Source organism: Diabrotica undecimpunctata, chromosome 10 (genome assembly GCF_040954645.1).
Source record: "Diabrotica undecimpunctata isolate CICGRU chromosome 10, icDiaUnde3, whole genome shotgun sequence".
Classification (NCBI taxonomy): Eukaryota; Metazoa; Arthropoda; class Insecta; order Coleoptera; family Chrysomelidae; genus Diabrotica; species Diabrotica undecimpunctata.
Window position 1 is genome coordinate 78,474,894 of NC_092812.1, and position 17,261 is coordinate 78,492,154.

Here is a 17,261-nt window from a genome sequence, read left to right on the forward strand (position 1 = left end):
ATAATTATATAGATACAGATAAAAGGAGAGAACAAAGCATAACACAAAAATATTACAGGAGAATATACCAGAGTATATCTCACAAAACCCTGTGATAACAATAACAGAAAAAGATACAACTAAAGCACCAAAGAAAGCCAAAATCAACAAAGCACCAAGACCAGGGAACATAAAAATAGAACTACTGAAACATGGAGGCGCACGGATCGTATAAGAAAAAATAGAACAACACATTAACCATAATGGCGAAGAACAATCCGGATTCTGGAAAACCAGATCATTTTAAAATAACATATTCATCATGAGACAGGTGATAGAAAAGAACAAAGAGAAAAATATTGAAACGTATAATGACCTTTATCGACTTGGAGAAAACATATGATAGCGTGCCCAGGAAAAATATACGGTAGAGAGAAATGGGTGAATATAGCACAGAGACTATGTAAAAAAACAGACGTGCAAAAGACCCACAGAAAAGAAGACGGAGAGGAAGATGAAATGCTGTGATAGAGACCTCAGAGAAGGTGACTGAAAAAATAGAGTGCTGTAGAGCACTTAAACTGTAAACTTATAATGAGAAAAGCCAAAGAAAAAAAAAAAGAAGAAAAATGTCACTATATTATCATTGACTTTATATGTTTTCTATACATCTATAAACCATTCATGTGTCACTGAATCAGGCCATTTTGTAGTCAATACAAGTTCCTTTTTGGTGTATGCCTGTTAATTAAACGATTAAGTCGATTATAAGTTGTTTATTGTTCGAAACTTCAACAATGGTGAAGAATTCATAAGGAATATTACTTTAGTGTTGACAATTTTTCGTCGTGTCTTCAATCTGTCCAATATTGGTGTTATGAGTAGCTGGTTTTATAACTTAATTTTCCCAATATTTATAAATTTTATCTTGGTTTGGGTACGATTTATTTTCATTTTATACAATTGAACTGAGTTTCTTGTAAAACACCTCTAAATGCTCAAAAAATATAATGTCACATCCTTGGTTGCTACTAACTTTAACTCTTCGTAGTTGGCCTGAATAAACGGATACTTTTTGTTTAAATATGTCCAGGTATTGTTCAGCTTTGTTTATTTTCTACATCATATTGCAAGTGTCTTAAAGTGCTAAGCGTTATAGAGTACAAGCCCATGGGAGATTTTTAAGGGTCATTTGAACCAGCATGAATCACATATAGAGCAATACTACAATATGTAATGACAACTATGCCGTCAATTCTTATCGGTACTGGTGAGTCACAGGTAAGATAAGCTAACCACTCAAGGGGGAAGATTTTTGACCAAACATATTTGTACAGCACTTATAACTAACATAGGTAATACAAAAATAATGACATGCGACCTAAGGCCGTACAAAAATATTGGTACCAGGAGCAGTGAAAATTTTTTATTTTCGGGAAACATTTTCATTAATTTGACAAGGTACGGGGGTCCTAAGGCGCAAATTATGATACATTAACCCCGATTGTCAGCGGTATCGCAGTTCAATAGTCCAGCCGATCAGCAGTTTCGACACATATTGCAGACAGGTCGTCGTCAATTAATTTCTTATAAATACTGTAAATTTTTATTTTAAAATCAGTTGTAATTATATTAAATAAAGTGCTGTAACTCTGTTAGTGGTACCTTTAAAAGGGCCTTTTTAAAAAGTACCTTCGGGAGTGACAACCCTTAAGTGGCGCTTTCAGTGGATTAGTGGGAGAGTATCCAGAAGATCCTCGTCGTTTTTAAACGTTTACCCGCTACCGAACCCAAATCTGAAAACTGCAGCTGTTTAACCCACGGATTCCAGGCAAATTGGCACAGAAACATATTTATGAAGAAAGCTGAAAAGAAACTTAAAGAAGAAAAGAAACTTGAACCAAAAAGAAATGCATCCAAGCATCATCCTATACCTGTTAGCAAATTTCATCTTATTTCTAATTCTAATATCATTTCACAAGTATCATTCTTTAGAATAAGCGATTCTCTTTCAACAATTTTTGAATCTAAGATTGAATCTAGTGAAAATATTAAATCAGATTTACATTTAGTTGACAATAATCATATTTTTAAGTCCACAAATTCGTTTGAAATACCTTCTATAATTATTACACCAGCATCCATTTCAAAGAATTCTAATATGGCACCCATTTTTGATGTTAATAAAGACCTTTCTATCGCAACAGAGTACGACGGCAATCCAAATGAACTCCACAATTTTATTGATGTTATTTCCATGCTTCTAAACCATTTTTGGGATTCTAAAAATCACGAAAATTTTTAAAATCATATGCTTAACCGAGGAATTATGAACATAATTATGGGCAGAGTCAGAGAAATTATTTCTGTATACGGCTGTAAAGACTGGCGGTTAATAAAATCAATTCTTGTTCAACATTTCGCAGACCAACGTAACGAAAACTCATTAACTAGAGATTTAGTTAATTTTCGTCAAGCTCCAAACGAAAACCCTCATCAATTTCATGAAAAAGTTATGTGTCTTTTAAATACTATTTTAAATCATATTTAATTACATAGAGAAAATAAGGAAGTTAAAAGAAGTAAAAAGTAAAAAATAATTTTTTCAACAACAAGCTCTAACCACATTTTTGGCAGGCCTAAGAGCACCCCTAGGATCAACAATTCGATCCATAAGACTACCGAATCTCGCTCTTGCTATCCAATATATTCAGGAAGAAAATAACATTAGATATCTCCAAAAAACTCATAATTATTCCTTATCATCTTCTAATAAATCCTCTGCAACTTCACAAACGCAGAGACAGAATTTAAGTCATACACCGGCTCCTACACGGTGGCAGCCAGAAGCGCCCAAGCCCCAATGGCCACAGCCATTCTTTAGGCCAAATCAAATGCCTTCGCAACAACAGCCATTCAACAATCGTCCAAGAGGGACATTTTAACCCCCCATATTCCAACAAAATCATGAAATCACTCCATATGCACAAAATTCTAAGGCTAATCAACCCAATTTTCATAAACCAGTTCCATCTCAATCATATAAGCCAACACCCATGAGCGTATCTACACGTCAAACCGGCTTTAATAGACCCTAATCTCACAGAAACTTCAGCTTTCAACAAACAGCCAGCTCCCGATTCACCGTAGAAAAACTCTTTAATATCGAACAAGAGAAAAATAATTACGATGAAGGTATAGACAATGACACATACCCAGATTACCCTTATTATTAACAAGAAAGCCAAGAATATGAAGAAGATGTAAATTTTCAAACGTTTCAAGACGAAAAAGAAGAAACGTAGTAGAATTGCATTCCTATCCTGACAAAAGAGACCTTCCTTACATTAAAATTCAAAATCCCCCTCTTAAACTTCTTATTGATACAGGAGCCACTAAATCTTTCCTTAATCCTGATATAGCCAATAAATTCTACAAGAATAATATTAAATATGAACCATTTATCGTTACATCAAATTTTCAGAATCATTCACAAGATTATTGTGTAGAAATTTCAATTTTTCCTGAATTTAACTCCGATATTAACCTAAAATTTTATCTTTTCAAATTTCACAAGATATTTGACGGTCTTATCGGCCTCGATAATCTTTAAACTTCTATTCTTCCTATTAATTACTATGTCACAAACAAAGCCCAATTTTATACAGTCCAGCTAGAGCCCCAATCAATTACCCAAGTCCGATTGCCAGTAAAGGAAACATCAGGTACAATCGTCATCCCAAGACAAGAAGTCGAAGGTGCCATCCTAAGAGAAACTCTCACCGTTGCTTGTTATCAACTCGCCTGGACTGAGCTAGTCAATAACACCGATGAATACATCGAAGTAGCATATTAACTGATCCCATCAAAAGTCAACCTATAAATCTCGAGGAATATCATATATATACGTCAGATATCATACCTACCGAAGACAGTAATCTAAGAGATGTTGATCCTCTCCTTAGAACCGATCATCTTAATACAGAAGAAAAATCTAACCATCTTACCTAAGACGACTGTGCACGAAGTTTGCAGAGATATTTCATCATCCAGACGATCCTTTAACATTTACTAACCAAATAAAGCACCATATACGAACCAAAGACGAAGTTCCAGTTTATACCAAGTCATATCGGTATCCACACATCTATAAAGAAGAAGTACGTAAGCAGATCACTTCGATGCTTGATCAGGAAAAATTAAATGGAGAATAGTTGTCGACTACCGGAAGGTGAACGAGAAAACCATCGATGACCGATATCCAATTCCAAATATAACAGACATTCTGGACAAACTAGGACGCTGCGAATACTTCTCAACCCTAGATCTAGCCAGCGGATTCCATCAAATTGAAATGGCCGAAGAAGATATTCAGAAGACTGCATTTAACGTTGAAAATGGCCACTATAAATACATGAGAATGCCGTTCTGACTCAAAAATGCACCCTCAACATTCCAGAGAGTAATGGAGAACGTACTAAAAGGACTAATAGGAGAAATATGTCTGGTCTACATGGACGACATTATTGTATTTTCAACCTCCCTTCAAGAACACATGGTAAATCTTAAGAAAATTTTTAAAAGATTAAGAGAAACAAGATTTAAGATACAAGTTGACAAATGTGAATTTCTTAAGAAAAAAGTCGATTTCTAGACCACGTTGTAACCTGCGAGGGAATTAAACCAAACCCGACTAAGATTAGAACCATCATAGACTATCCTGTACCAAAAATAGCAAAAGAAATTCAAGGATTTTTAGGATTACTTGGTTACTATAGAAAATTCATAAAGGACTTTGCCAAAATTACAAAACCACTTACCATATGTCTTAAAAATAATGCAAAAATTAAACACATCGAAGAATTCTTAAACTGTATCAAAACCTGTAAAAGCTTATTGATTAATGAACCACTTCTGCAATATCCAGACTTCACTAAACCCTTCAATCTTACGACTGCTGCAAGCAAATTCGCTATAGGAGCCATTCTATCACAAGGTCCACCAATAGGAAACGATAAACCTATCGCCTATGCATCCAGAACTTTAAATGAAACTGAACTGAAATATTCGACTATCGAAAAGCAGATGTTAGCATTTGTGTGAGCTACTAAATACTTCCGCCCATACCTTTTCGGACGAAAATTCAAAATTATATCTGACCATCGACCAATACAATGATCATTTTCACTTAAAGACCCAAACTCAAAGCTTGTCAGATGGAGATTAAAGCTGGAGGAATTTGATTACGAAGTAATATATAAAAAAGGCAAATCCAACAGCAATGTAGATGCTTTATCCCGTGTCGAAATTCACATGAAAGAATTAAACAGTGTAGACGAGAATATGGAAGAAATAATGAAACTCCTCTCAAAAGATGACGATGATATCTCTATGATTAATCACCCCAGTTCCTTATCCGATCTAGAAGAATTTCTAACCGACCGAGCCGAAGAGTCTCAACAAATTTTGAATCCGTCAATCTCTTTAGGCGACTTAGACAAAATCATCAAAAAAAATCAAACTGCAACGTTAATTCCCGAAGAAATAAAGATAATAGACGAAATCCTACATGAAGACAGCAAACAGCAAAAATCTGAAGCTCAGCCATCAAACTCCCAATACTTACAAGAAGATAACGATATAGATGTAACCAAACATTCCACGGCAAAAAATCCAATAATGGGAATTCCAATTAGCGAGAAACCACTAAATTGTTACAATAATCAAATAATTTTCAAGATAGTAAATTACAGCCCAGCGAAACCAATCATAGAGCAATGTTTTGTAACAAAGAAGAGAATGTATGTCCAAGTGGGAAAAAATGATCTTCACATCGACATTTTCCAGCTTTTCAAGAACTATATAGATCCGAAAAAGAAATACGCCATTCTGTTCGAGAATGATGAACTCTACAAATCACTATGCAATATTCTACGAGACACTTTTAAAAATTCCGCATTCGATCTTGTCAAATGCAACAGCCTCCTAAAAGATATAAACAGTACAGAGAGATAAGAAGAAATTATAGAGAACTACCATCAAACTACCACAGAGGAATTAACGTAACCGAAGCTCAAATAAGAAAACCCTACTACTGGCCTACGCTAAAGAAAGACATCGAAGAAGTTATCAACATTTGTGATACGTGCCAAGCTAACAAGTATAACAGAAATCCAATTAAGCCGAACTTTATGGTAACACTAACTCCAACGAAACCGTTAGAAATCATTTATATAGACACATTTCAAGCTAACGGACAAAAATTCCTTACAATAATTGATGCATTCTCGAAATATGGCCAAGCATATCCCATAGAAGGATACAACGCAATAAATGTCCTTTAATGATAATCGCAGATAGTGGAATCGAATTTAAGAACGGCCTTGTTCAGGAATTTGTCGATACACACAAAATTTCGATTCACTACACAACACCAGATAATCCACAATCGAAAGAAATGATAGAACGTTTTTACTCTACAATTTTGGAACAGCTACAAATACTTTGAGAAAAAAGGAAGACTTTGGGTATTAAAGAACATATGTTATATGCTATTTTAGGATACAACAATTACATTCATTCATCAACTAAACAAAAGCCAATCGAAATTCTCAATGACCATATCGATCCTCAGGATCCATTTGACATTGATATTAACAGAACCCTAATAAATAACTATACACAGAGCTACAGATTAAAGACAAAAGAAATCTACAGTGAAATAAACAAAAAGCTACAAGAAACCAAACAGAAAAATATTAACACCAATAACTTATAAACCCAGCACATAAGTTTACACTAGAAAAACAGTAAAAAGAAACAAACTTCTTCCGAGATTTTCTTCCCGTATTGTGAAAAATAACAATCCCGTAACAATAGACACTCAAGATACGTCGATACATAAAAAAAAACATTAAACACCAGCCAAAAGACTAACGCTAAAACTGATTTACAGATCTACCTTAGTAGCAGCCCAACAAGTTCAAATTCAAAACCTGAAGGACAATCCAGGAATCCTCCCAGTTAAACTTAGACAAGCGAGGATACAGACCAGCACTCATGACTTCATCCACTATTTCCATCTAGAACCTATCGCAGAAGAGATTGAACCCATGGAATCTCAGTATATCACCACCAACAGAGCAATAGAAAATGAACTTAGTCAACCATATTTTGACAGCCTACAAAACTTTGATTAAACTGTACAGTACCTCCTCCAAACAGCAAAAGAGAAACTCGACACAATATATCCAAAATACAGAAGCTAAAGAGGACTTATAAACGGATTGGGAAATGTAATAAAATCTATTTCTGGTAATCTAGATCAAGAAGATGCTGAAAGATACAACGCCGCCATTAAATCACTTGAAAATAACCAACAGAACATTATTATCAACATCAATAGCCAACTCAGTCTCAATAAAAGAATAATGACAAATTTTAACCAAACAATTTCATTACTTAAACACAACCAAGAAACTCATAACTGAAGAGACAAACAAAATTAGCTTAGAGATTATAAATAGAAATAGAAACCAATTCGTTTTCGATTATAATGATTATTTGCAAGTTCGAAATACCCTTGAACAGATAAATCTAAATTTACAAACAATTATACAAATACTGGATGATCTATAAACAACAATTACATTTGCAAGAATCAAAACTTTACACAACGGTCTCATCAAACCTGAAGAAATAAAATGGACCGTGCAAAAGATGCTTGAACACCACCCTGCATCACAGATTCTCTATATTTAAGAAGAAGACTTAACCAAATACTATAAAATTATAGACATTGCTGGTTATTACACGAATCACACCCTTGTTTTCATTTTACATTTTCCTATCCTTCATTCCAAGTCGTTCACATACTTCCATTTATACTCCCTCCCAACTAACAATCACACAATAATCATTCCACCTGGTCCATACCTAGTCCACAACCTAGACCTTTTTCAATATATGGATGTACCATACAAAAGAAGCAAATCCAAATCATTCATATGTCCTGAAAAATTTCCACAATAGAATGACCAGACTAATGACTGCATCGTCCAAATTCTCCAGTTAATCAATGATGCTGCCCAATGCCAAAGTGTTCCCGTCACTGTCACTACAACGATCATTCAAAAAGTACCCGATGCACACTACATTGCCGTTTTTCCAAAGGCTACGAAAGTATCTACCCATTGCACCACCACTGAAATAGTAGAAGTACTCGAAGGGACCTAACTAATTGAGTTACCGCCAGGATGTGAACTACGAACTAATAATGAAGTTTACACGAATTCCAAAACAACAATTAAAGAAGAACTACTGACATTACCAAAAGTCAAGACCACCACTATTCTGAAGAACCACCCAATAGTCAAACCCCTAAAATTGGACAGAATTCCTTTAGACGAACTACACAAGTTATCACAGGAAGAAGAAAGGTTCCAATCCATCCTCCCAACACAAATGGACAACAGCCACATATGGACACCACCGATATATATCCTAGCAGCAATCCTTTTAATTTTTGGTTTTCTCAAGCTACGCAAACTGAAAAAAGAAAAAGATAAGCAGAATCCAATCACAGCAGAATACATCCCTGACCAAAGCCAAGAGTCCTCAGAAACAGTTCCCCAGGGGATGGAGAAATTACGATACATTAACCGCATTAACCGCGATTGTCAGCGGTATTGCAGTTCAATAGTCCAGCCAATCAGCAGTTTCGACACATATTGCAGACAGGTCGTCATCAATTAATTTCTTATAAATACTGTAAATTTTTATTTTAAAGTCAGTTGTAATTATATTAAATAAAGTGCTGTAACTCTGTTAGTTGTACCTTTAAAAGGGCCTTTTTAAAAAGTACCTTCGGGAGTGACAACCCTTAAGTCGCAACCCTTACTTGGAACCCCCAGGCTTTGAGTACTGATAAGAATTGGCGACACAGTTTCTAAAGTTGTTATTACGTATTGTAGTATTAATTTATATGTTATAATATTATGTTATTAAGATTATATGAAATAATAATTTATATTATTATTTCTTTAGCTCTTTCGGTCATCTTTCTACTACTAAGTCCTCGAATGTATTCCGTAACTCGTCCAGTATCCCTTCGCAATAATTCAGTCTTTTTCAGTAGTCGTTTTTCACAGTGTGAAATTCTGTTATCAGTCCTTCCATTAACAGTATCCCTTATATAAATAATATATATATATATATATATATATATATATATATATATATATATATATATATATATATATATATATAATATTGCATAAATATTAAATGTTATTCATTATAAAATAAATTAATAAACTCTTGATCCTTATCTATTTTACATGTATTGTCATTGTATAACAACTGACAGAATGAATATTTAATAATTATATGGTCAACGAAATAAATACATTGCAATTGCTTTCAAAACTATCAGTGTTAGATGTAATGCAGTGTCCTAGTTGTTTTGAGACAAGTTATAATTTAATTAAAACAAATGAAGGGAAATTTGTGAGATATAACTTAGTGAGTTATATATGGAATTTGATAATGCTTTACCTTAAATAATCATAAATTATGAAAATATATATCAAAACCTCCTGCCACAAAATTAAGAAATGAATATTAAAAGTATTGTGCACTTTTTAGCGATTGACAAAAAGAGGAAAACTGACTTCTATTTAGAAAAATAATTAAATTACATGTTTTGATGGTTTATTAAGAAATTAGGATCATCGACTCTCTGTAAAATATTTAATCTTAACAGCAACGAAAATTGTTTTTAAAACGCTGTACTAATATGTATGTTGCTAAGATTTTTATAAAATGAATTTTTTGGAAAAAAATTTTTATACAGAGTGGTTATACATGATAATTATAGACAAGTAAATAAAAATGTGGTCATAAAGACAGTCATTTTGGTCTGGAAAAATTTATGCTCACTTGTGTTGCTCGTAGTGGTTGTAAAGTCTTATATTTCGTGTGTGAAGAGATCCTATTTGTCAAGAAAAAAGGCAAATCAATTATTAGTCAAAGAACTGTTGAAACTACAGGGTCATAAAATCAATCTCAAGGCTATGCAAAAATAATAAAAAATAAAATTACAAAAGAGATGACAGATGTAGACGAACAAAATGACTTTCGTGCATGCAGATCCTGTATAGACAGCATATTTTTTCTAAAGGTTATTGGGAAAAAATTACCCCACAACCTTTAAATTCATGTAGTCTTTATAAATCTGATAAATGCATATGATAGTGTACCACTTTCAATGCTATGTATCAAAAATGAGTGGATAATGGAAAAAATATTAGAGATGAATGAGATGAAAAAACGCAGGCCGTGTAAGATTAGGCGGGACCAAATTGGGTACCGAAGTATAAACAGCAAAATTCGTTAAGAAATTATAGCGGCGAAGGAGATCTTGATGACTATACTTTGCACCCAAGTTGAAAACCAATATAAACTCTGCGACAGCTTCAATTTTCACAAAAAAATTAAGGAAATTGCTAAAATCTTTAACAAAAATAAAATCACTGGTATACATAATGACCAAGATGAACTAATAATCGAGCCTCGCGATATAGTTAATACCTGAAAAATGTACACAGCTAATTTGTTTAATTATTTCAAATCACAAAAGCCACCACAATTGAAAGGTCCAATGTACATTTACATGGCCCAAGTATTTTAAAAGTTGAGGTTGTTTAATTCAATCCTATCAATGTTTAATTCAATTATATGCAAAAATTGTATCTATCTAAACTTCGTAATGCTGCAGTCTATATTGCAAGGTAAAGTCAGGGGTAAGCGAGAAGGAGAATATCATGGCTGCGGAATTTAAGAACATGGTTTAAGAAAACCTCAACGGAGCTGTTTCGAGCCGCAGCGAGCAAGGTCATGATTGCCAATATGATTTCCAACATCCGAAACGGATAGGAACCAGAAGAAGAAGAAGAAACTTCGTAATAAATGAAACGAATTTAAATTTACTCATAAAATCAATTATATATCTTTAATTCAATCATATGCAAAAAATTCTGTAGTTAAATGCCACAATAAAAAAATGCGTAATGCTCAGTAAATGAAATAAGTATAAATTCATTCATATAATTGCCCAATGGGCAGATTGTTGTACTCAATGGAGTTAATAAAAAAAATTCTTACCTCATTGACAAAAGGACGATGAAGAAGGAAGATTGATAAAATATTGACGAAGGGCTAATTGATGGGTACTGCTACTGAATGCCTGCCCAGGGAAAGAACTCTAGGAAGCAAATAAGAAAATCTTTCTATATTTTATGGTTTAAACACAAGACTACCTCAGACTTACCGCCTGAATTGTTCGTTTTCGATCACATAAACGTATTTTAATGTCAGCAGCCATTGCAACATCAAAACTAATAATGAATTGAAATATGGTTGTTTTTTGTTGCATACCTTTTTTTTTAGAAAACTTGAAAACGTTCAGATCAAAATTTTTATTAGGTACTTAAGGAAAAGAGAGTATAGCTGCATCTATAATATGCAGTTTGTCTCGTACGGCGTACTTATACTTAAAAAAATACTCTACGAGGTAGTGTTGTCAGATTTTGGTACAGCATTAACAAAAATTTTAAAGACTAGAAAATTGAAACGGTACAGTAGTGAAAAATCATGCCTAAATGAAGTCAAAGTGGAACCAATCAACGGTATGGAAATCTAGAAGGCAACGAAAAACCACTTTATTTAAGGTCCTCAAGGATATCTCTAGTAAAACTACCGTGTCAACTACAATCAAAGTATAAAACGTTAAAGGAGGCGACTTAAGTATAGACGACAGGTCCTTCCAGGTCGTGGGAAAATCCCAATGAGATAAATGAAAAAGTAACCTTAAGGATTTTAGAGAGAATTATTAAAATACGCACAAAAATAAGAAAAATTATGGGCTTTTATTAAATAATATTGAAATAAACTATGCTTTAATCTCCTATAATCAAACCCTACTGGGACAATTTATCCTAAACGGATGGTTAGACTGAAAATGAATTGAATTTGAATTTCTTATCAGTCTGGGAAATCTGGTTTATATATTTTTATATAAATATAAACATTTAGGCTAATTTAAGCATGTATATTATCTTTTATAATTAACTAGAGGTAACAACTTTTTATTAACGCCGCATTTTATTTTAACATTTCGGTTTAACGCGACGAAATGGCACAGCCCTTTCTTTAAACATGTTTTACTGACAACTAGGGGTACCTTCTTCCAAATTCTGTTTTCTGTACGTTTTCAGAATAGGGGTTCATTTAAAAGAGCCAGAGAAGAGAATATTGCAGAGTATTTTACTATTATAAGTGCAAACTTTTGTGTTAATATTTGAATCTAAAGGGGATAGGATATATTATGTCCTCTCGCTTACAGTGGCGTTATTTTATTTCAAAGTTCTATATTGTCCAATTGTATTAACATAACTACAAAACAAAATAAAATATTTTGGGAAAATTATTATTTGTTCGGAATATTACTAATAGGTAAAATCGTTGATTTAATAACGGTAAAATACATAAAATAAATGTAGGAATTGACGACAATTTTATTAAAAAATAGTTCTGGTATTCATAAATATGTAGACGTTCGCTGTCAGTATTTTGTATCAGTTTACTGTATAGATATATCATAGGTTTATAGTTCATGATATGGAATTGGTTATTTCTAATGTTTGGTCTGTAAAAGTGAAAGACATAATCAAAGGCGGTGCCGAGGCCGGTGTAGATGTAATCTTCTACTGCTAGAATCATTTACTGATGCTCTAGAATGATTCACTGATGATCATAGAGAGAAGTGTGATGTTTTACTAAACATCTGTGTTTCTTCAAATAAATTTTGGTGGTCGTCTTGTGTTATACTAAGTTCTGCAACAAATGATTTTTCTTAGTAACCAAGACATCAGTTTTTTTTATGTTCTCTTAAACGAGTGCGTATAATACGTTCTGTTTTTTCAACGTATACCGAACTACAGCTACAAGGAATAAGATAACTAACTTAAGTGGATGCAGTGGAGTGATCTAAGGCAAAAAAATTGTGCTAACTAATACCAAGGGACAAATTTTTTCATTAATTAATATTAAAAGCTCATGTTTTCAGTAAAGAGCGACCAGAAGAAAGAAAAGAAGAATTTTATAAACACATGAAAGGAATAATACAAGACTAGACAAGAAAGCGTGTGAAGGTCTTAAGAGGAGATTTTAACGCGAAGATAGGTAGGGGGATGGAATTCGCAATTCCTCGAAAATACGTTTACTTAAAGAGTCAAACAACAACATGCAATACAAATCATCTAAATCAGATTACTTCTAGCTTCCAAATCATCTTCTCCTTTTTCTCTTCTAGTTTTATTTAGGCATGTTGCTTGTTTTCCTTGGAAATCATCTCTTATTCGATTATAATATTGTCACTGCATCTTTATTCTTGCTTCTTTTTCCGAGTAGTGAGTTCTCGAGCTATTCTAACTTTTTTGTCTTATTCTAACTATTTTATCTTATACCATTTTGCTAATGCATAATGCTAAAAATTAACGAAATGGGGTATACACGTTTGGACAAAATTGCAAGAGATAAATCACCAATCGGCAGAAGTATTGGACGACAGCACAAAAGATCGAGTGACAACCCTACATTGAGGTATCAATCTCTCAATGACCAATCAGAATTGCTTATAAAGAGTAAGAAAAAGATTCGTTACTATGTCGTTATTTCTTAATCTGTCTATCTATATCTTTCCTGTTATTCTTCTTAGTATTTTCATTTTACTTTTGTGAAATGGAATCACTTTATTTTTGTTTTCGATCCCTAGTTTCCACCTTATTGATTCCTTTGATATCGCTCTTTTTGTTTTTTGTGACGATATTTTTAAATTAAACTCCTTAGCCTTTATATTAAAATAACCATTATTATCTGTAAGTCTTCTTCAGTCTCCACTATCAGGACTGCGTCATTTACATAACATATTATGATATATATATATATATATATATATATATATATATATATATATATATATATATATATATATATATATATATATATATATATATATATATATATATATATATATATATATATTGTTGTGCTATTTAAATTGTATTATATTGCTTATTTAGGAAAAATCCTGTCTATATTTATTAAATGATCTAATCTCCAATTAATCACAATAAATCAGCATTAATTAATTACAATCTCAGGCTATTTAAATTGTACTATTTACCTTTGATCGTGGATTCAAAATATTTTCCAATTGGCTTCCTAATCGGGATAGGTAATATGACCTGAATAAAATACATAGAATTTCAACTGAACTATATGTGAGATGTCCTTTATTTTTAATGAAATTTTATATAACAATCAATCCTGTAATATTTGCAATATACTAACTTTAAATATATGAGAAGTTGTTTTCTATCATGGACCCAAATGTTATTTTACATTGATTTTTAATATGTGTTATAACTAAGCTCTTTTTATAATTCTTTTTTTTTTTTAAGTGATCGCAAAATTAACTGTCTCTATTATTTATTCAATTTACTTAATTAATAAATGAAAATCACACTCCGGCTCTAATGAAAATTGACTGACCTTTCCTTCTCTGCCGTTGCAATTCTATGGCCACGCCACAACAAAAAATCCTTTCTCTGCTTCTGCTCCTATTGTGGTCCAGATGACGTACACCTTTCTCCTATCTGTCCTTGTATCTGCAACCCAACAACTAGTGTTAGTCTATGCAGCCTCCTTTTGAGCCAATCTCCGCGCCTGTTTACAACTCCAAATGTTTCCGGCTTCGTCTGCTATTAATATTCTAATACCCTTTGGTTTTCTATCTCTCTGTACCCCGTTCCTCACACTGGTCAGCTTTTACACAGCAAATAAACACACCCGGTAAATTACGTCTTCGGAACTTCAAACAAACACAAATCACAAAGCTCCTTCCTTCTTGGACGACGAAAACTGACTAACCAACTTTTTCTTCTCTCTCCTATCTCATAGCCAAAACCAACCTCCTTGCATTCAAAAATTGACCAATAAAAATCATCCACCTCTGTGACGTATATCGTTACCAACCAACTCTCTCTATAAAACGTCATTCGGGTAATTCCAGAAAACAACCTTCTTTAATTATTCTAACTAAATCTATCTGCTTTACAAATATTTCTTACTAATAGCTACAAACGATACCTGTTTCTTAATTCAATGTCTTTTGTTAATAAACTTTTACCGATATAATCTTTCGGGGAGAAAAACCACCGCAAATCCCGGTCTATTGTTCAACACTTTCTATATACACTTTTATTCCGGGTAAATCCATTCCACAATAACCGACTTATTTAAATTTCTTATCGATAATATTTGAAAGTCTTGTCTCTGAGGCCTAATGAACAATTCTTCGAACAACTTAAAATACATATTCTGTCTTATACAGGATGTTTGAAAATTTATATGCCCGTGTCTTTATGAAATATCAATAATTTTAATTTTTATTTAAGTAATAAAATTTGTATATCGGTTTTTTATTGCTTATGGACATTCAAAAGTACAACAATATATATACATATATATTGTTTTTGTATTTTATTTTCGTTTCTTGTTTAAAATGCACTATTGGCAGATATTTAAGATCAGTTTTACAAACCTGAACCACCCATATTTTGAAGTAGAGGTGCCTGAAAATGAGCTTAAACCTTTAAGCAATAATTAAGTATTGTACTTATAACAAATGTTTATTACGGTATCTTCAGAAATGTGTAACTTATTTTTTATCCAAATAAAAACCTTCCTTCCCAATCCTTCAAAAACTATTCTATAAGTCAATTTAAGAGCTATACCCTCATACGAATTAAATTTTTTTCCAGCCCCATTTTTATAAATGTTTGAGTATTAATGGTTATAAAATAGAATTGTTGATAGAATTTTCACCTTTAGCGAATGAAAATAAATGTCGTTTTATTATGGTTTACTCAAAACTTTTATTCTGAATTCACATTGGTGACAGAAAGAGGAAAACTCTTTTTAATAAGTTATATTCCAATAATTTTTAGATATTTTAAATTTTATGTAAATCATCTTGTTGATAAAATTGTACACCAAGCAAAAAAAAACAATAAGAGCGTAATTGTATCATCAACATAAATCGCACAATAAAAACAATAACACAAAACGTAGCATTAAAGTCTGTGCTACATTGTTACTTACGACATTTCATCGCGCCTTATTACCCGCACTATTCTTTCAGAACCAGCAGTCTCCCCGTTATACATTCCATATTATTCAGATGTTGCTAAATGACGAACAGTAAAAACTTGTGAATAAAACTTCGAAAAGACTGAATAAAATTTTTATTATCTGGTTTGTCTTTTCAAAAGAATATTACCCTAAACAGACAAGACGCGCCGCTGTTCAAAAACTAATTCCATTCCTTCTATAAAACAAGGCGTCCCCATCGAAATTTATTAGTGTTAGAATCCAGAGGCGTGTCGATGTTGAGATTTTAGGTACAATATATTTGAGAAATTATTCGTTAAAAAAACATTTTTTTGAGTACAAAACAGACAATCGGTTATTTACTTTATTAGGTAGTACTCTCCTAGCTAATTCCCTTTCAGTCACTGTGTCGTCAATTGACGACACAAGAATTTTAACTTCGTTTAAGTAAATATTACAGTTAGTCACAATTTTGTCAATTAACAACATCAAAAACGGGCCCTATTTTATTAAAAAAAAATGCAAATATTCCTACCAAAAGACATTACCTTACAAAAGAGAACCATAACTGGGAATAATTTGGAATTATTAACAAAATATATTTCATTACACTAAAAAAAAGCGTGACCGAAAGGGTGCTACAAAGCATCACCCTATTCCGTATTTTTGCATATTTTTCCTAATTTAAATATAGTTGGAGGTATTCTAAAAGTATATTCTAATAATATGGCAACAAATGGTAAACATCTTCCGAAAACAATATTTAACCATTTTATTAATAGAATCAAAAGGCAGATTTTTCTGCGTAATCCTAATACAGTTTAACTATAAAATGCCAAGCCTTTAGGTGACGTGTAATTCATCTCCGAGGATGTAAATTCAACACCGTCTAGGAACTTTGCGTTGGTACAGCATTGCTTATTCATTTTCGTCAAAACGGTAGTTCCCACTGTTTGATATTTCCAACATACCAAGGTGATACTTTACTGAGAGATGTACAATTTTCAACAGATAATAACTTTAATAAAATTGCAACTGAGCAAAGGGCT

The 17,261-nt window shown here is 32.6% G+C and overlaps 1 protein-coding gene across 1 annotated transcript in view; it reads left to right on the top strand.

Moving 5' to 3' along the window:
* Positions 1–13,540: 13,540 nt before the first annotated feature.
* LOC140451778 (lachesin-like) overlaps positions 13,541–17,261 on the top strand; it is a 652,628-nt gene continuing 648,907 nt past the window's right edge. Inside the window, exon 1 of the mRNA XM_072545633.1 lies at positions 13,541–13,641. Coding sequence (XP_072401734.1) covers positions 13,541–13,641 — 101 coding nt within the window. The remainder of the gene's footprint in view (positions 13,642–17,261) is intronic.